Source organism: Sebastes fasciatus, chromosome 15 (genome assembly GCF_043250625.1).
Source record: "Sebastes fasciatus isolate fSebFas1 chromosome 15, fSebFas1.pri, whole genome shotgun sequence".
Taxonomy (NCBI): Eukaryota; Metazoa; Chordata; class Actinopteri; order Perciformes; family Sebastidae; genus Sebastes; species Sebastes fasciatus.
In genome coordinates, this window is record NC_133809.1 from 2693273 (window position 1) to 2715297 (window position 22025).

Below are 22025 nucleotides of genomic sequence, written 5' to 3' on the forward strand. Positions count from 1 at the left end.
ATTTCGAACTGTTAGGAGCATTTCGTCCAAAAATAAATTGTTTCGGAACCCAAAATGTGGCAGCTGAAACCAACAACATGGGCATTAAATGCTCAGGATTAAAAGGGATGCGGGACAGGATGTGATTCCTTAAACTGTACTGTAAATACCTTGAAGCTGGGTTTGCTGAACCCTGGTCACCTTGCTGGGCACCTGCACCTGTTTTCATTGTCTGGAACAGGGGTCAGCAACCTGCAGCTCCGGAGCCATATGCATCTCTTTAGTTCCTCTCCAGTGGCTCCCTGTGGATTTTTAAAATGGAAATGAATAACTGTTTTTTGTTTACATTTTCATTTTTATTTACCATTGCTGTAGGTCTATGGTACGACGGTACAACGGAGTGTTAGGGCCACTTTGAGGAATAAAGTAACGAACCAAACTGAACATCGATATAGTAAGCAAGAGTAAACTGAGATAAACACTAGTACTGTACTTGCTAGTACATACATGTTATGCCAGTACATAAGAGAAGGTACAGGATCCTTCTAATACGTCATATTCAGTGTATAACAGCGTAGATCAAACATTTAGTCGCTGTGAGCAGTTAGGCAGTGATAATATGAGCAGTGGATCTGGTTCTGGTTGTGGATGAGTAACCAGCAGCATAACAAAGCCTGGCGGCCGGGGTCACGGCACAGATTTATCCATCTCCTCCCACCCAATCCTAACTGTGATTTTTTAACCCCCCGTAAGTGTCACACTCGGTGCACACAGCCACCACCACCACATCCACCACCACATCCACCACCCCCTGGCCTCGTGTGACCGCGTCCACATCCACACGGCTAATTGGCGGGGAGCTGCGGATCTCTGGGGAGCTCATTCCAGACGAGGCCCGCTGCCTGACTCACTGTTGGATGTTCGAAGGAGGGAAAGGGGCCCTCAGGGTGGCGCAGAGGAGGGATTGTCGAGATGAGATCCACTCACTCACTCGCGGTGACACACACGCTCTGTCGGCATTTTGCGACGGCGTGGCGGATACGTCTATTACTCGGGGTGTTGTGACAGCCCGTGGATGGCGTGGACTGCTTTTCGTCACATCGTATCCAGGTCAGCTCAGAGAAATGCTGAGCTGATGGTTGTGGCAGGTTTGACACAGATGTGACTCCTTGTTAGCCCAGATTTTACTTTTTTTGGTGTCTGTCACAACCAGAGTTCGACTCTCTTCAGGGAAAAGTAGTGCTGAAGCACCATTATATTCCATTCTACGTATTATTGCTGATTGGTAGAGAGTGCTCTCCAGGCGAAATGCTTTCTGAGTTTTCGTCTTAAAAATTTAAATCTCCTACTGATGTGGAAAAGATGAGATCAGAGTAGGAGAAAATGGATAAAATGGAAAAAAAAATGTCCTTATGTAAAATCTAAAGCCCCCCCTCCAGTCAGTGTTACTTCCTGTTTATTGGTTAATGTTCTCTCTCAAATGGAGAACGGGGGTGTGGTTAATAGTCAGACGTAATTCATCACCACGGCAACCACATTTCATCGTTTTTCAACCCAGTTTAGATGAATTACACACCGACTCTCTCTCACTCGCTCTCTTCTTCACCGTCTCCTCCTGGCGAGGCGGCCGTCTGGCTGCATCCGCACCGAGGAGCCGCACCACCGCACGCCGGCCACACCATACCACACCGAGGAGCCGCACCACCACACGCCAGCCACACCACACCGGGCCACACTGTGATTCATTTGTGGGACTTTTCTCTGGTTTTGTCATGAGCTGAAAGTTGTGCTCCCCGTCGTCCGGACCCGTTAGAGGCCCGCAAACCTCCAGTATCGGCTGCTTTCTGTTCATTTATCTCCAGAAGGAGGAGGAGACGGTGAAGAAGAGAGTGAGTGAGAGAGTTGAGTGTTGTGTTCATTCTGACGGTGGGATTTTGTGTAATTCACTGTGTTGTTCACCGTTCTCGGCACACATACAAATGCCGTTGTGAAAATAAACACACTAAACTAAGGCGGAGGAAACAAAAAAAATACAATGAAAACCCCTCAGTTAGCTAATGCAACAAGTTGAACTACAGCTAACTAGCTAACAAACTAGAAAGATAAACTGACAGACAGATAAACAGATTTATCAGTTTGCTCAGACTCAACCGAGCATGAGTTTGCCTGCAGCTCGGAGGATGACCTTTGACCCGCAGCTTCTACTACAGTATAGTCAACAAAATGAAGTTCTTAGTATCATCAAACTGGGTGACTAATCAACTTAGTCAGGAAATGGCTAAAATAAAAATGAAATATCATAGAAATGCCAAAATACACCGGAAGGGAGGCTTTAACTATTTTATTTAAATATTCATTTGAAATCCAGAGAACATGTTAAGCACTTGTTTGATTGACAGGATTAAAGTGCAGCAATGTGACAAACCCAGCGGTGTTCTCAAAACCTCAAACCTCCAGCTGCTAAACCACATGACTTCATCCAGCACTGGACCATCTACCTCTTAATGCAGCTTTAACTTTCTTTACCTGACACCACCTGCCTTTTTTCCTCTCAGTTGGGCCACCGCTTTCTTTTTTACTGTTGTCATCACATCATCCGTTAACACCCGAGGGTGCAGCATCACTCTGCTGGGAGAGTCAAAGTTTTTAAAAAGTCTTTCTCCTTGTTGGATCTGAATCTGACGGAGTCGCTGTACCTGTTAGCTGTTGCTTACCGCTTGGTATCACAGTCTGATGGTGGTGAAATCAGCAGCTCTGGTTGCTAAGGACTTGGTCAGGTAAAACTGTTGCTAAGGACAGAAAAAGAGCGGAGTTGTGTGCTTTATGCAGAGAGGCAGATGGTTTAATGTTTTACAGTCAACGTACGTCTGTACAGCTAATTAGCACCGTCCTGTAATTCATCATTATTCTGCCGTCTTCCACCGTTTCTCTTCATATTCTAACATCTCACTAACTAAGCCGACAATCACTGTGATGTGATGTGTTGGTCCACAACATAGGACGTCACTGTCCTTTCATTTCTACCCATCACAGCCCCCTTAAAATAAAAATGATATTTCATTTTCTGTGAGACTTCCTCTCTCAATTAGCACATCCCAGCTACTGTGCCTTCACTTCTCTTGTATTCTTCTTCTGTGGTGTTGTAGCTGTCATAATAGATGAGAACAAACATGTCGTTAAGATATAAAAAATACGGCTTTAAAAACTTGCTTTGTTAGTTTTTACCTGATGTGTCACCTTTATTAAAAAGTCGATGAATCAATAATTGAAACTTGAAATGTGTCCTCAGGTAAAGGCGACGTGTTTGGTGACGTCTTCTGGAAGGAAACCACCCTGGCTCACGCGTGCGCTAACGTCAGGGCGTTAACGTACTGCGACCTCCACGTCATCAAGAGGGAAGCCTTGCTCAAAGTGCTGGAGTTTTACACCGCCTTCGCCAACTCCTTCTCCCGCAACCTCTTCCTCACCTGCAACCTGCGCAAGCGGGTAAGTTTGCTTTATTTTTTACACGAATGGCATTGTTGTATTCAGCCTGACCTTCAGTCTGAATGGGGTTTTATTCTGGTCATTTGGTTTGGTGGATGTCTCTTTATTGATCGATATCCCCGTTGTTGTGAAGAAGAAGCCGGTCAGAGGTATAAATCAGAAAACGCCTTGTTGATACAAAACGCTGCTCTATAACTATTGAATAAAACCAAAAGTAACCCAAAATCCAGATGTGAACTGATGAATGATTTAATCATGTTCTTAATTTTGTTATTGGAGGCACACTACAGCAGTTTAAGCTCCGTGATTGGATGTTTCTTACTGAACTGCACCCTGGGAGTTGTAGTTGACCTCTCTCCTTCAGTTTTTAACCACATGCTTCTTATACCTTTGATATTTTAACAAAGAAGCAGATATTTTCTAACACAGCTGTTCATCTTTTGTACTGTTGCATCTAAACCTTGAAGTGGAGATGACGGGAAATCTGAGAGGGGTTGAAACCACAGACTTTATATAAAGATGGACGACATGACAGCTCCCCAAAAGTGAAGCGTATTAAAAGTATAGAGGCAAAGAGATGAAACTCCAGCGGTTCTTTTGTGTTGACAAGAAGCCATTTTGGACTGAAAACGTGTATTATATTTATAATATTTTATTGTTCAACACAGGCCATTTTGGTAAAATATGACATAGAATAGAAAGAATTTAGTTTTAAAGCTTTTAGGTGGGGAGGTGGATGGGGCCAACAAACTACCAGGGACAGCTGTTCCAGACTGTTGTTAGCCGATGTTTTTTAAGTTATGTTAGTGACGATTGTCCAAAATACTTCCGAAAAATGTCCGAAAAAAATTCAGACAAAAAGTCAGAAAAATGTAAAAAAAATAAAAAGTCAGAAAAAAGTCAGAAAAATTTAAAAAAAAAGAAAAAAAACTGAAAAATGTCTGAAGAAAAACAGAAAAATGTCTGAAAAATGTAAAAAAAAAAATGTCCAAGAAAAAGTCGGAAAAAAGTCTGAAGAAAAATGTAAAAAATGTCAGAAAAAGTCAGAAAAAATGTAAAAAGAAAATCAGAAAATGTAGAAAAAAAGAAGAAAAATCTGAAAAATGTCTGAAAAATGTCCGAAAAAAAGTCAGAAGAAAGTCTGAAGAAAAATAATTTAAAAAAAATGTCCGAAACACAATGTCAGAAAAAAAGTCAGAAAAAAGTCAGAAAAATATCCGAAAAAAGTCCATTGACGTTTGTGACGTGTTTTCACGTTTGTACATATCTTTTTATATAGTCAGTCTATGGTTGAAACAAGTGAGAGGAAAGTAGTTTAATTCCTCAAGGGTTTTCGTATTTCTCTCCATCTGTATGAGAACAGTAGAGTATAAAAGTAGAGGCTTGAGCACACACTCATTCAGAGGCCGTCTGACCTGACATCACCTCGTATTTTCCTCCCTTCTGCTTTTCCTCTCATAACAAGTCAGTTGTTGTTTACTTGTCCTTCATAATATTCTCTCGGCTCAATAGGTCTTTCTCTCAGCGCGCCGCAAACACAATAAATTATACATAGATACCGGTCGCCTCATTATGTCCTGTGCCCTTTTGACGGTTCTCACTGACGTCCTGGCAGGCAGTCTATTCACTCTCTCTGTTTGTGTTTTAAGTTCATAGATAATAATTTATGAATGTGTTTATTTGATCTACCTGGCCTCTACGTCTAGGTCTGTGTGACCGTATGCATACATGTTCTGCACACATACACAATTATACAGTTTACTTTACTCTTTTCTGCTATTGTTCCTTACTTTGACTTTGAAATTTGAATTATAAACACATATTTTTCCATGACTTTCAACCATAACATAATAGATGTGTTTGTGTATGTGTGTATGGGTAAACATGTTTACGTCCATATCTATCTAGGGAGGATATATTGGCCTCTTCATCCTAATGAGTGCAGTTATTCAGAATGCTGACTCCGTGTCTTTGGCAACAACAGATATTAATTTAAATAAAACACATGAATATATATTGATCGCTGTTGTCTAAAGGAAATTATCTAAATGCAGGCTGCAGATATCTTTCCATATCTGGAGGAAGTGATGGCTGCGTATCGATCCAGCTCTGTACTGTTAGTGCTGTCTGTGTGCTCCAGCTTTAGTCTGACTTCAACTCCACATTCCTGCTCTGAAAGCTGCTTCGTCACTGTTGTTATTGCTCACTGCTGGAAATTGGATTTCTTAATAGATTTGAGATCCTGGATCTGTGCTGAACATTGTCATAGCCAGCAACTCACTGTTCAGGCCCCAAGTGGAAGCAAGCAATAACAGTTTGAACCAGAAAAGTTGTTGATACAGTAGATTTATTGTGACATTTATTCCAAAGTAGATCTATAAATACAGTGGAAAGTGGTATTACAGCCCGTTCACATGGAAATGGGTGTAAATGTCACGATAATGTGCAAGGCTTTTAGAGTGCAATAGGTACACTTTTCTTGAATTTTGTGTGTCTTTTTCACGCAATGTATCCTGTACTGACTGCAATGTAAACACATCCATGTATAAATGCTACGGTAAGAGTTAGTGACGTAGTATAAAAAGCGAGAAAGATCACTTATAGTGGGCGGGAGGGAAGGTGGATGGGTCCAGGATTTTTAACACTGGATTTTTAACCAGGGACCGCTGTTCGAGACTGTTGGTGACAGGTGTTTTATAAGTTACGTTAGTGTTGATTGTCCAAAAAAGTCAGAAAAATGTAAAAAAAAAAAAAAAAACATGTCAGAAAAATGTAAAAAGAAAATCAGAAAATGTAGAAAAAAAGTCAGAAAAATGTAAAAAAAAAAAAAATCTGAAAAAAGTCAAAAAATGTAGAAAAAATTAAATGTCAGAAAAAAAGTCAGAAAAATGTAAAAAAAAAAAAATCTGAAAAAAGTCAGACATTTTTTTTTTTTTTTAAATGTCCGAAAGATAGTCTGAAGAAAAATGTAAAAAAAAAAAAAAAGTCAGAAAAATATTAAAAAAAAAAAACGTCAGAAAAAAGTAAAACAAATGTAAAAAAAAAATCAGAAAATGTAGTAAAAAAAGTCAGAAAAAAGTAAAAAAATTTAGAAACAATTAAATGTCAGAAAAAAAGTCAGAAAGATGTAAAAAAAAAAAATCTGAAAAAATGTCAGAAAAAAGTAAAAAAAAAAAAAAAACAGTCAGAAAAATGTAAAAAAAAAAAAAAGTAAGAAAAATATAAAAAAGTATGAAATATCTGAAAAATGTCAAAAAAATTTCCGAAAAAAAGTCAGAGGAAAGTGCGAAAATGTCTGAAAAAAGTCCATTGCCGTTTGTGACATGTTTCCTATTGTTATGTTACGTTGTTTCCATGAGTGTTTCACTTTGTTTACGTACTTATTTCAAGCCCAAACACTGATGTTATCATTTAGCTCAATCAACTGTGCCTCACAGAGATGCTGGCATAGCTGTGGAGTCTAACTGGAAATCCACATCAAAAGCAAGACATGAGCGAAATGAAGTGTTCATGTCAGTAGTATAGAGGGGGTGCGTTTGCGCGTGCATGTGAAATGCGCGTGCACGTGCGCGTGCGTGTGTGTGTGTGGGGATACAGGTGAACCCTTGGTGACCCTGTTGACCTTTTTGTAACCCTAGGGCTGATGTTAATTATTGGTAGTTGTCCAAAGGTGTCTGCTGTAGGTGTTATCAGTTGCTCCACAAAAAAAAAAGAAGACCCCATCCTGTGGATCCTGATGCAGATAAAAAAATACAGTTGTATCCCTATATGTGAACTCCGTTGTATCCAAGAGTTGTCTTTTTTATTACAGTATCATTAAAAGTTCAAACAAACCCCTGGTCCCTGTGACCAAAATGTTTTTGCCTTTTTGGTGTTGCCACAGAAGACCCATACTGTTGATCCTGAGTCAGATAAAAAAAAAAAGTAGGTTGTATCCAAGATGTTATCAGTTGCTCCGTAAACAAAAGAAGACCCCACTCCTGTGGATACTGCTTCAGTGAACAAAACACAGTTGTATACCTATATGTGAACTCCGTTGTATCCAAGAGGTGTCTTTTTTATTACAGTACTCATAAAAGTTCAAACAAAGCTTAGTGTGCTGTGGTCAAAATGTTTATGGCTTTTGATGATGTGGTGGTTGGTACTGTTTGCAGGCTATAGCAGCATGGATCCTGTAACCATATGTTTGTTTGTGAGAGGGTGTATGGATTAGCGTTGTTCGTAGTCGATATTAACATGTATCCAGGACAAATGGTGTGAGAAGGGAAGTATGTCATCTCCTTCATGTCATCTCCTAAAATTCTTTATGAGATGTATCTGTGAGAGGGGGTGGGGTATGGGGTGGTATTGTTTGTAATAGATATCAGCATGTATCCAGGGACAAATGGGGTGGATGTGAGCGGGATGGGGGTCATCTCTTGTATGCCATCTCCTAAAATTCTTTAGGAGATGTATCTGTGCTGTAATGATTTGTTAACATTTTAAATTGGTAGATGTGTGTTAGTACACCACTAATTTTGCTTGTAGTCATCTCCCAAAAAAAAAAAGCGGTGCAATGTCGGTAGAGTTACAATATAGTGGGTTTTTGAAAAAAAAAAAAAAAAAATGTATGTAGTGTGAATGGGGCAACCTCAAGGCCTGTCAACCATGCGTATTCATGAGATGTCACTAGCTCCATCTTTTTACCTACACTTTGTGTATATAGTCAGCATTCAGCTGAGGTCGTGTTTACCAAACTTCACAACTTTTGAAGAGGACGCTTTTCCTAACGCCACTCTTGCATTTTGCACATTAGGTACAGTGTTCTTTTCTTTGGATGCTTCATTTTTGGCGTCTGTGAACATAGAGCTGATGTGACTTGCCAAAAAGCCCCAGTTTTGTCTCATCTGTCCAAAAGACATTCTCCAAGAAGCTTTGTGGCTTGTCAATATGCATTTTGGCATATTCCAGTCTCACTTTTTTATGATTTGGTGTCCTCCGGGGTTGTCTGCCATTAAGTCCACTTTGGCTCAAACAGGAGAAAATGGCTCATGGACTACTACTAAAACACTATGAATACTATAGAACTAACTAGCATTGTTAGAAAAATAATTATTAATGGGACAAATTTCTTGGGTATTTTAGCGTGCGATCAACTGCCTAAACACATCAGGCTGCTTGGAGATGGTCTTATAGCTTTTACCTTTAACATGCTTGTCTATAATTTTCTTTCTAATCTCCTGAGACAACTCTCTCCTTAGCTTTCTGTGGTCCATGTTCAGTGGGGTACACACCATGATACCAATGTTTAATGTGCCCCTATGGTCAAATTATTTTCAATCTTTTCTAGGGGTACCATCATTTTTGTCCAGGCCAGCTTCATTAGTTTGTTTTTTTAAATGATTCTGAACCAAAATTCAAAAACATTAGCTGATTTTCATTAGTTCATTTTCAATAAATTTTTATTATTACTTTTTGTCAGTTTCAAGTTATTTCAGTGACCATTGTTTTTTTTTTTATTCTTTCTTTAACGGAAGGGTACCAACAATTTTGACTATGTGTGTAGATACACACACACACACACACATACAGTATATACATATGTCTATATCCACACCCGCTTACATATAGATATCCACTTAGACACATTCGCTTACACAGTTATCTATTCTATTTTACAGACAAAAAAAAAAAAAAAGGACATATTTACATCCCTTTAGTTGACCTTTTTGTCGACATTACTTATTAATTAATTTTGTTTAACTCCAATCCTCACCCTGACTCAAAGTAGCCCACCCATGATCAAAAATGATATTCTGTTCTTTTATTTCTATTAACATCCCTCTCAAGAACCCACTGATGTTTCAAAAACATTTTGAAATGTTCAGTGTTTAACTGTTGTCTTTTTATAGCTTTAAATATAAATGCTTTCCCCATCGTAATGATGATGTTGTTCAGGTCTTTTCCTTTTTTTTTTTCATCACCCCTTAAATCACCAAACATTATAGATAAAGGACAACTATAGAAATTTGATTTGTAGACTGAGATCCACTTTTTTCAACGTTAATCCAAAATAATGCAACTTCCTTACAATACCAAAAATAAATGAATGTCTGACTCCTCTTCCTCCTCACACAATCTACATATGTCACCTTGTTGGATCCCCCATTTTAATTTTTTTTAGCATTCTCTTAGTAGGCAAGAATTTGTAGATTAGTTTTAGTTGTAAAATTCTAATGGAGACATCAAAAGAAGTTGTGTAAATACATGCATATACTTTCCTCCATGGGATACATTTGTCTAACAAATACCCCCATTTTTGACTGGATAGCTACTGGTGTAGCAGAAATGTGTTTATGTTGCATGTATAACTGATATATTTTCTTGTTTATTTTTGTCTTATTCATCCATGTTGTGTCCTTAATGTAGGGGTAACATGCCACTTGTTTTGTACATAATAATAGCTTCCTTTTCCAGATCTGAGGTATAGCTGCACAGAGTTGATTAAATGTAAAAAGGTCACAAACATTACCGTATACTATTTTAAATTCATCATAAGTCTTGATTTCGCCCCCCACTATTCAAGAGGTCATTTATAAATAATATTCCTTTTTTCAAACATTGATTCAATAAAGATACGGTGATCATTAATCAAAATATTTCTATTATACCACAACACTTGGCTCTGGATTTCATAACTTCACTCTGGTTGATGATATTGGTATTGAAACCAACTGACTATGGCCTCTTCCAAAAAGCCGGATAGGTATGGAAATGACTTTCTCTTTAATATAGTGAACTGAAAAGCAGTTAACTGGAGGTAAGGATAGAGTTCTTTGTGGAACAGAGGATGAGCAGACCTCAATCATTTTGCTGAAAACCACTGCGGATTTAAGATACATTTTGGTATAAGGGATGCTTTTAGTGCAAAGTTGAGTGCCTTAAGGTTTAACAATTTAAGTCCACAGTGTTTGTAATCATTATACAGATAAGCTCTTTTAATTTTGTCAGGCTTCCAACCCCATATGAAATTGAACACATTTTGCTCATATTTTTTAAACAGCTCCTCTCCTGGGGTAGGTAATGACATGAGGATATAGATAAACTGAGGAATCACTAAGGAATTTATCACGGTTATTTTTTTTCCATATAAAGTTAAGTTAGTCATTCCCCAAACTTTTTAATTTTCTGTCTACTGTATGTAGCTTTCTATCAAAGTTTTCCTTCGTGATAAGGTCCATGTCTTTAGGGATATGTATACCAATGACATCTATTGGGCCATCTGACCATTTTAGTGGGCAGATTACTATAGATATTAAAATTTGTACCTTTCAGAGATCCAATTCGCAGCACAGTACATTTATCATAGTTAGGTTTTAGTCAGGAAATTACTGAGAAGTTATTCAACTCTTTAACTAATGCAGTAAAGGATGCAACATTTGGTTGATTTTGAAAGTTTACATCGTCCGCATACATTGATATTTTTGATTCCAAACTATTTATTCTCAAACCTTCTATGTTGTTATTCATTCTTACTTTTTGTGCTAAGATTTCTATAGCTATAATAAATAGATACGCAGACAGTGGACATCCTTCTTTCAATCTTCTATATTGCTTAATTGTTTCAGAAAAAAAACATTGTTTATTATTTTACACTTTGGATTACTATACATTACTTTTTATCCAACTAATTAAAGAGTCTCCAAAGTTAAAATATTCTAAACATTTATAAATAAAATCCAAACGTACTTTATCGAAAGCTTTCTCAAAGGCAGCAAAAAAAAAAAAAAAAAAAATGAAAGCAGAGGTTTTTGTTGAGTCATAATATTCAATTATTTCAATTATTTGTCTAATACTGTCACTGATAGATCGACACTGTAAGAAGCCACACTGATCTGGATGAATAATATTGGGCAGTACTAGTTTTAATCTGTTTGCAAGACATTTGGCTAATATTTTAGCATCGTTACATTGTAGTGTGATTGGCCTCCAATTCTTTAGAGTAGTGGGATCTTTATACCTTCCACCTGAATCTTGTTTCAATAATAGTGAGATTAAACCTTCCTGTCGAGTTTCTGTAAGTTGTTTTTTGCTATATGACCAGTTGAAGGTGTTCAGCAAAGGTGTTTTAACAGACTCATAGAAGGTTTGATAAAAGTTTACAGGTATGCCATCGGCTCCTGGACTTTTTACCTTTTTCAAAGGAGTTAATAGCTGGATGTAATTCCATCCAGCGTAATAAGTCCCTCACAAGATTTTTTTCTTTCTCTGTTAACTTTACGGTATTATCGTCTTGAGAATTGGGGCTAGTATTTTGAGGCAATAAATCCTCTGGTGGGCTCTGTAAGGAGTACAATTTTGAAAAATAATTATGTTGTACCAGCAAAATTTCCCTTGGTTTTTTCAATGATTTTATTTCCTACTACAAGCTTCAAAACATTTTTCTTTACAGTGTTTTTACACTGCAGATTTAAAAAATATTTGGTTGATCTCTCCCGATTTTTCCAGCCATTCTATTCTATTTCTCAAATATGATACGTTGGCTTTCTCTGCACATAGTCTTTCTAACTCTCTTTCCTTGTGCTCAAGATTGTCCAGTAGAGCTTGTGACACATTTGTATTATTGTCTACCCGTTCTGTTAAATCTTCTATCTCAGCTATCAATATTTTTTCTGTCTCCAAACGATTTTTATTTTTCCTTGAGCTGTATTGAATGCAGTGTCCCCTTAAGGTGTATTTTAAAAGCATCCCATATAATCAAAGGATCCGCTGTATCATTATTCACTACAAAGAAATCTTTTATGAATTTGTTTGTTGTATCTATAAACTCTTTATCCTTCAATAGCTTCTGATTTAATTTCCAGTATCCTGGACCCCTATGAAACGTTGTGGTACAAATGCTCAAGGTTATAAGATGATGATCTGACCTAAATCTCTCTTTAATCTCGACTTTATTCATTTTTGGAGTCAAAGAAAATGATGTTAAGAAATAATCTATTCTGCTAGCCTGATTTCCTCGTCTCCATGTATATCTTGTTTGCTTTGGATTTCGCAATCGCCATATGTCAATTAAATCTAGTGAGGTCATGAGGCCAGAAATAGCATTATATGCTCTAGAATGATAATTCTTAGTTTGTATGCCTTTTCGATCCAGATCTACATCCAACACAGTGTTGTAGTCTCCTGTCATTATCAAATTTTTTATCATGTAGTTTTTCTTTTCTTGCAACATGTTGAATATATCTTGAAAGAAGAGTGGATCATCAGAATGAGGTGCATACAGATTTACTAATACAAATTCTAGGCTATCCACCAATATATCTTGTATAATATATCTACCTGCTTGATGTATTATTGTATCTTTGACCACAATATCTACTTCCTTTTTATACATTATCATTACAACTTTAGAATTTGAGCATCCGTGTGAAAAGTATATGTTATCCCCTCCACTCTGTTTTCCATTTAATCTCATACAGTTGGGTAGAGTGAGTCTCTTGTAAACAAAATATATCATAGTTTTTATCCGTAAGCCAACTAATAAAGTGTCCCCTTTTCTTCCTATCAGCTAAACCGTTACAGTTGAAGCTTGATATTACTAACTTAGACATATTTGATCTTCAGTGGATTCTATACTTTCATGATTCTTGAAAAAAAAAAAGGATGGAAATAATAATAGTGACACCAAAACAACGGGAAGGGGCTGAAAATATTTCCTGTTTCTTCCATCCTCTGATGATATATTTTCTATTGTCATATTTCTCCCCCTTTTTAAATAGCGTCTAAGAGAAACATTTTACTATAACAAAACATCCAATCCCAATTTATGAGCGCAAAACTAAGAACAAAAGATCATAATTTTTTTATTTTCTGCATTGATGATCTTTTGTTCTTAGTTTTGCGCTCATAAATTGGGATTGGATGTTTTGTTATAGTAAAATGTTTCTCTTAGACGCTATTTAAAAAGGGGGAGAAATATGACAATAGAAAATATATCATCAGAGGATGGAAGAAACAGGAAATATTTTCAGCCCCTTCCTGTTGTTTTGGTGTCACTATTATTATTTCCATCCTTTTTTTTTTTCAAGAATCATGAAAGTATAGAATCCACTGAAGATCAAATATGTCTAAGTTAGTAATATCAAGCTTCAACTGTAACGGTTTAGCTGATAGGAAGAAAAGGGGACACTTTATTAGTTGGCTTACGGATAAAAACTATGATATATTTTGTTTACAAGAGACTCACTCTACCCAACTGTATGAGATTAAATGGAAAACAGAGTGGAGGGGATAACATATACTTTTCACACGGATGCTCAAATTCTAAAGTTGTAATGATAATGTATAAAAAGGAAGTAGATATTGTGGTCAAAGATACAATAATACATCAAGCAGGTAGATATATTATACAAGATATATTGGTGGATAGCCTAGAATTTGTATTAGTAAATCTGTATGCACCTCATTCTGATGATCCACTCTTCTTTCAAGATATATTCAACATGTTGCAAGAAAAGAAAAACTACATGATAAAAAATTTGATAATGACAGGAGACTACAACACTGTGTTGGATGTAGATCTGGATCGAAAAGGCATACAAACTAAGAATTATCATTCTAGAGCATATAATGCTATTTCTGGCCTCATGACCTCACTAGATTTAATTGACATATGGCGATTGCGAAATCCAAAGCAAACAAGATATACATGGAGACGAGGAAATCAGGCTAGCAGAATAGATTATTTCTTAACATCATTTTCTTTGACTCCAAAAATGAATAAAGTCGAGATTAAAGAGAGATTTAGGTCAGATCATCATCTTATAACCTTGAGCATTTGTACCACAACGTTTCATAGGGGTCCAGGATACTGGAAATTAAATCAGAAGCTATTGAAGGATAAAGAGTTTATAGATACAACAAACAAATTCATAAAAGATTTCTTTGTAGTGAATAATGATACAGCGGATCCTTTGATTATATGGGATGCTTTTAAAATACACCTTAAGGGGACACTGCATTCAATACAGCTCAAGGAAAAATAAAAATCGTTTGGAGACAGAAAAAATATTGATAGCTGAGATAGAAGATTTAACAGAACGGGTAGACAATAATACAAATGTGTCACAAGCTCTACTGGACAATCTTGAGCACAAGGAAAGAGAGTTAGAAAGACTATGTGCAGAGAAAGCCAACGTATCATATTTGAGAAATAGAATAGAATGGCTGGAAAAATCGGGAGAGATCAACCAAATATTTTTTAAATCTGCAGTGTAAAAACACTGTAAAGAAAAATGTTTTGAAGCTTGTAGTAGGAAATAAAATCATTGAAAAAACCAAGGGAAATTTTGCTGGTACAACATAATTATTTTTCAAAATTGTACTCCTTACAGAGCCCACCAGAGGATTTATTGCCTCAAAATACTAGCCCCAATTCTCAAGACGATAATACCGTAAAGTTAACAGAGAAAGAAAAAAATCTTGTGAGGGACTTATTACGCTGGATGGAATTACATCCAGCTATTAACTCCTTTGAAAAAGGTAAAAAGTCCAGGAGCCGATGGCATACCTGTAAACTTTTATCAAACCTTCTATGAGTCTGTTAAAACACCTTTGCTGAACACCTTCAACTGGTCATATAGCAAAAAACAACTTACAGAAACTCGACAGGAAGGTTTAATCTCACTATTATTGAAACAAGATTCAGGTGGAAGGTATAAAGATCCCACTACTCTAAAGAATTGGAGGCCAATCACACTACAATGTAACGATGCTAAAATATTAGCCAAATGTCTTGCAAACAGATTAAAACTAGTACTGCCCAATATTATTCATCCAGATCAGTGTGGCTTCTTACAGTGTCGATCTATCAGTGACAGTATTAGACAAATAATTGAAATAATTGAATATTATGACTCAACAAAAACCTCTGCTTTCATTTTTTTTTTTTTTTTTTTTGCTGCCTTTGAGAAAGCTTTCGATAAAGTACGTTTGGATTTTATTTATAAATGTTTAGAATATTTTAACTTTGGAGACTCTTTAATTAGTTGGATAAAAAGTAATGTATAGTAATCCAAAGTGTAAAATAATAAACAATGTTTTTTTTCTGAAACAATTAAGCAATATAGAAGATTGAAAGAAGGATGTCCACTGTCTGCGTATCTATTTATTATAGCTATAGAAATCTTAGCACAAAAAGTAAGAATGAATAACAACATAGAAGGTTTGAGAATAAATAGTTTGGAATCAAAAATATCAATGTATGCGGACGATGTAAACTTTCAAAATCAACCAAATGTTGCATCCTTTACTGCATTAGTTAAAGAGTTGAATAACTTCTCAGTAATTTCCTGACTAAAACCTAACTATGATAAATGTACTGTGCTGCGAATTGGATCTCTGAAAGGTACAAATTTTAATATCTATAGTAATCTGCCCACTAAAATGGTCAGATGGCCCAATAGATGTCATTGGTATACATATCCCTAAAGACATGGACCTTATCACGAAGGAAAACTTTGATAGAAAGCTACATACAGTAGACAGAAAATTAAAAAGTTTGGGGAATGACTAACTTAACTTTATATGGAAAAAAATAACCGTGATAAATTCCTTAGTGATTCCTCAGTTTATCTATATCCTCATGTCATTACCTACCCCAGGAGAGGAGCTGTTTAAAAAATATGAGCAAAATGTGTTCAATTTCATATGGGGTTGGAAGCCTGACAAAATTAAAAGAGCTTATCTGTATAATGATTACAAACACTGTGGACTTAAATTGTTAAACCTTAAGGCACTCAACTTTGCACTAAAAGCATCCCTTATACCAAAATGTATCTTAAATCCGCAGTGGTTTTCAGCAAAATGATTGAGGTCTGCTCATCCTCTGTTCCACAAAGAACTCTATCCTTACCTCCAGTTAACTGCTTTTCAGTTCACTATATTAAAGAGAAAGTCATTTCCATACTTATCAGGCTTTTTGGAAGAGGCCATAGTCAGTTGGTTTCAATACCAATATCATCAACCAGAGTGAAGTTATGAAATCCAGAGCCAAGTGTTGTGGTATAATAGAAATATTTTGATTAATGATCACCGTATCTTTATTGAATCAATGTTTGAAAAAAGGAATATTATTTATAAATGACCTCTTGAATAGTGGGGGGCGAAATCAAGACTTATGATGAATTTAAAATAGTATACGGTAATGTTTGTGACCTTTTTACATTTAATCAACTCTGTGCAGCTATACCTCAGATCTGGAAAAGGAAGCTATTATTATGTACAAAACAAGTGGCATGTTACCCCTACATTAAGGACACAACATGGATGAATAAGACAAAAATAAACAAGAAAATATATCAGTTATACATGCAACTTAAACACATTTCTGCTACACCAGTAGCTATCCAGTCAAAAATGGGGGTATTTGTTAGACAAATGTATCCCATGGAGGAAAGTATATGCATGTATTTACACAACTTCTTTTGATGTCTCCATTAGAATTTTACAACTAAAACTAATCTACAAATTCTTGCCTACTAAGAGAATGCTAAAAAAAAAATTAAAATGGGGCATCCAACAAGGTGACATATGTATATTGTGTGAGGAGGAAGAGGAGTCAGACATTCATTTATTTTTGGTATTGTAAGGAAGTTGCATTATTTTGGATTAACGTTGAAAAAAGTGGATCTCAGTCTACAAATCAAATTTCTATAGTTGTCCTTTATCTATAATGTTTGGTGATTTAAGGGGTGATGAAAAAAAAAAAGGAAAAGACCTGAACAACATCATCATTACGATGGGGAAAGCATTTATATTTAAAGCTATAAAAAGACAACAGTTAAACACTGAACATTTCAAAATGTTTTTGAAACATCAGTGGGTTCTTGAGAGGGATGTTAATAGAAATAAAAGAACAGAATATCATTTTTGATCATGGGTGGGCTACTTTGAGTCAGGGTGAGGATTGGAGTTAAACAAAATTAATTAATAAGTAATGTCGACAAAAAGGTCAACTAAAGGGATGTAAATATGTCCTTTTTTTTTTTTTTTGTCTGTAAAATAGAATAGATAACTGTGTAAGCGAATGTGTCTAAGTGGATATCTATATGTAAGCGGGTGTGGATATAGACATATGTATATACTGTATGTGTGTGTGTGTGTGTGTATCTACACACATAGTCAAAATTGTTGGTACCCTTCCGTTAAAGAAAGAATAAAAAAAAAAACAATGGTCACTGAAATAACTTGAAACTGACAAAAAGTAATAATAAAAATTTATTGAAAATGAACTAATGAAAATCAGCTAATGTTTTTGAATTTTGGTTCAGAATCATTTAAAAAAACAAACTAATGAAGCTGGCCTGGACAAAAATGATGGTACCCCTAGAAAAGATTGAAAATAATTTGACCATAGGGACACATTAAACATTGGCTGTGTCTAAGTGGATATCTATATGTAAGCGGGTGTGGATATAGACATATGTATATACTGTATGTGTGTGTGTGTGTGTGTGTGTGTGTGTATCTACACACATAGTCAAAATTGTTGGTACCCTTCCGTTAAAGAAAGAATAAAAAAAAACAATGGTCACTGAAATAACTTGAAACTGACAAAAAAGTAATAATAAATAAAAATGTATTGAAAATGAACTAATGAAAATCAGCTAATGTTTTTGAATTTTGGTTCAGAATCATTTAAAAAAACAAACTAATGAAGCTGGCCTGGACAAAAATGATGGTACCCCTAGAAAAGATTGAAAATAATTTGACCATAGGGGCACATTAAACATTGGTATCATGGTGTGTACCCCACTGAACATGGACCACAGAAAGCTAAGGAGAGAGTTGTCTCAGGAGATTAGAAAGAAAATTATAGACAAGCATGTTAAAGGTAAAAGCTATAAGACCATCTCCAAGCAGCCTGATGTGTTTAGGCAGTTGATCGCACGCTAAAATACCCAAGAAATTTGTCCCATTAATAATTATTTTTCTAACAATGCTAGTTAGTTCTATAGTATTCATAGTGTTTTAGTAGTAGTCCATGAGCCATTTTCTCCTGTTTGAGCCAAAGTGGACTTAATGGCAGACAACCCCGGAGGACACCAAATCATAAAAAAGTGAGACTGGAATATGCCAAAATGCATATTGACAAGCCACAAAGCTTCTTGGAGAATGTCTTTTGGACAGATGAGACAAAACTGGGGCTTTTTGGCAAGTCACATCAGCTCTATGTTCACAGACGCCAAAAATGAAGCATCCAAAGAAAAGAACACTGTACCTAATGTGCAAAATGCAAGAGTGGCGTTAGGAAAAGCGTCCTCTTCAAAAGTTGTGAAGTTTGGTAAACACGACCTCAGCTGAATGCTGACTATATACACAAAGTGTAGGTAAAAAGATGGAGCTAGTGACATCTCATGAATACGCATGGTTGACAGGCCTTGAGGTTGCCCCATTCACACTACATACATTTTTTTTTTTTTTTTTTCAAAAACCCACTATATTGTAACTCTACCGACATTGCACCGCTTTTTTTTTTTGGGAGATGACTACAAGCAAAATTAGTGGTGTACTAACACACATCTACCAATTTAAAATGTTAACAAATCATTACAGCACAGATACATCTCCTAAAGAATTTTAGGAGATGGCATACAAGAGATGACCCCCATCCCGCTCACATCCACCCCATTTGTCCCTGGATACATGCTGATATCTATTACAAACAATACCACCCCATACCCCACTCCCTCTCACAGATACATCTCATAAAGAATTTTAGGAGATGACATGAAGGAGATGACATACTTCCCTTCTCACACCATTTGTCCTGGATACATGTTAATATCGACTACGAACAACGCTAATCCATACACCCTCTCACAAACAAACATATGGTTACAGGATCCATGCTGCTATAGCCTGCAAACAGTACCAACCACCACAGCATCAAAAGCCATAAACATTTTGACCACAGCACACTAAGCTTTGTTTGAACTTTTAATGATACTGTAATAAAAAAGACACCTCTTGGATACAACGGAGTTCACATATAGGTATACAACTGTGTTTTGTTCACTGAAGCAGTATCCACAGGAGTGGGGTCTTCTTTTGTTTACGGAGCAACTGATAACATCTTGGATACAACCTACTTTTTTTTTTTATCTGACTCAGGATCAACAGTATGGGTCTTCTGTGGCAACACCAAAAAGGCAAAAACATTTTGGTCACAGGGACCAGGGGTTTGTTTGAACTTTTAATGATACTGTAATAAAAAAGACAACTCTTGGATACAACGGAGTTCACATATAGGGATACAACTGTATTTTTTTATCTGCATCAGGATCCACAGGATGGGGTCTTCTTTTTTTTTTGTGGAGCAACTGATAACACCTACAGCAGACACCTTTGGACAACTACCAATAATTAACATCAGCCCTAGGGTTACAAAAAGGTCAACAGGGTCACCAAGGGTTCACCTGTATCCCCACACACACACATGCACGCGCGCGCGCACACGCACGCGCACGTGCACGCGCATTTCACATGCACGCGCAAACGCACCCCCTCTATACTACTCATGTCGGCTGAAATCAATATAGCTTTTATTATTTATCTTTAATAAGTTCAGAACATATAAACCGGAGATTTGTCTGGTTTTAACAGTTGTCTGTGGAGATTATGCTTCAATATGTGAGCCAGAGAAATAATTATTTCTGAGCATGTGAAACATTTTTCTTTGGTTTGCCTGACTGAGATGTGACTGTCTGGGCCTCCTCCATTACTGAGAAATCTTTAGGTTCATTTAGGAAAAGAGTCTCTCTTAATTAGAAAGTGCAGGATGCTCATTTGCACGGCGTCCCCAGCGTGTGATTTAGACTGATTACCCAGCAGCAGTTTACATACAAATCTGCTAAGTGAAGCTTTAAAACGAGTTAAAAAAGTAAAAGTACCATTACGATGAGATAATGCCTCTTGTTTTAAACACAATCTCCCTCCGTCGTGGGTCGGCAGCTCCACCGGCTCCGGTACATCGTTTGTCTCACGTCCTCCTCCTTAATTGTTAAGATGGACACTGTTCTTGCTGCGTGCAGCAGGAAATCTGACCCGCTGGTCTCCTCATGTAAACACAGAACAGAAATAGCGCTGTGGGCAGAGCTCCTTCTCCTCTCCCTCCGTTAGCTCTTTTGTTCCCGGGATGCGTGACAGCTGCTACAGCGCCGCCGTGATGAAGATAAACAAGTTCTAGCGGGAGCTCCGACGTGGCCTGTAGGACTGTGAGGAGACCAGAATGTGTGTCAGCCCTAACTCGACCTGTCACTCATGTAATAATGGCCAACTACCGATCTGCCTACATCAGCACTTTTCCTTTCTCAGCCTCTCTCTCTCTCTCTCTCCTGATGAGTCTCCCTCTCTTTCTGCTGCTTTTACTCTAAATCTTATCTCCTTTTCTCAGCGGTAAACTGATTGTTTGTGTTTGAGGAAGAGCGTTTAGCCAAATCAGAGGTGGCCAGTGTTCCTTCGGCTAAGGCAGCAACCTTTTTGTTCCAATGTTTCCTCACAGACCAACACGTTCTCACTCCTAACTCGTCAAATACAGACGGCTTGGTCAGTGGCCCTACGCTTCAAACTATGACACATCTACACACCCCTCTAGCGTCAGCTTTGGACGTGTCAGGGATGGCGTGTCAGTTTCTGCTCGTTACATGCATACAATCCCTTTTCAAAATAAACTTCCAATGTAGATTTACTTAGTTTTTAAGTTAACTTAAGCAAACAAAAGTTTTTGATTAAATTTAGAAAAAGATTGTGGTTTGCAAAATTCATAATCACGATTAATATTGAGATTATTAGATTATTTTCACATGATTACTCGTTGACTTTGGAAACATCATGTATTTAGAAAGAAAATGTTGTAAATGCATCAATCTGGTGCACTTTTAGAGCTAAATGTTGTGCTCTCGTAAACAATTTAATCATAAACAACACATTGGTTGTATAGATATGAAGGGTGATGACACCAAAGCATGGTAAACGAGACGGGGTCCGTGTTTCAAGATGGGTTTTACCGACATCGCCGCACAGAGGACATTCTTAGAGGGCACAGCGAGCACTAAGTGGCGAGGTCCAGGTGAGGGGTGCCGTAAAGCGCCACCTTCACCCCGGGCCTTTCCAAGGCGACCTAGAGCCGGTCACGGCGCACCATTACGGAGGAAATACACCCGGGGAGAGTTCCCACGAGGGGATTCTCCCACACAGCCACCACCTAGTGGGGCAAAAGCACACTGCTGTAAAGGAAAGGGGTGAACTGGATTTATAACACAAGACAAAATGAGAGCGTCTTTGCTAAACAGATTATCTTGTTTTCATAATCGTTGGAAGCAATTGAAATTTGATTAATTGCACAGCTCTATAACTACGTTTGTTACGTAACAAAACTACAGTAAAATAAGTTAACGTTTACTTGGTTTCACACGGGACACGAACAACGGTCTCCTGACTTTCTCGCTCTTTATAAAACATCAGTTGCTCTGAGCGTCTAATAATAGCGTGGATGGGTTTACATTGGAGTTAGCTGAAAG

The 22025-nt window shown here is 37.0% G+C and overlaps 1 protein-coding gene across 4 annotated transcripts in view; it reads left to right on the plus strand.

Moving 5' to 3' along the window:
- Nucleotides 1–22025, plus strand: part of LOC141783772 (voltage-gated delayed rectifier potassium channel KCNH5) — a 178619-nt gene that overhangs the window by 125485 nt on the left and 31109 nt on the right. For 3 of the 4 annotated variants that reach the window (XR_012597354.1, XM_074661260.1, XM_074661259.1), the window contains exon 12: nucleotides 3269–3465. Coding sequence is in view for 3 of the 4 variants with exons in the window: in XM_074661260.1 (XP_074517361.1) it covers nucleotides 3269–3465 (197 nt within the window). In the remaining variant the exon portion in view is untranslated. Of the gene's footprint in view, nucleotides 1–3268; nucleotides 3466–3932; nucleotides 4054–22025 lie in introns of those variants that run through there. The other variant, XM_074661261.1, reaches the window with a different exon arrangement.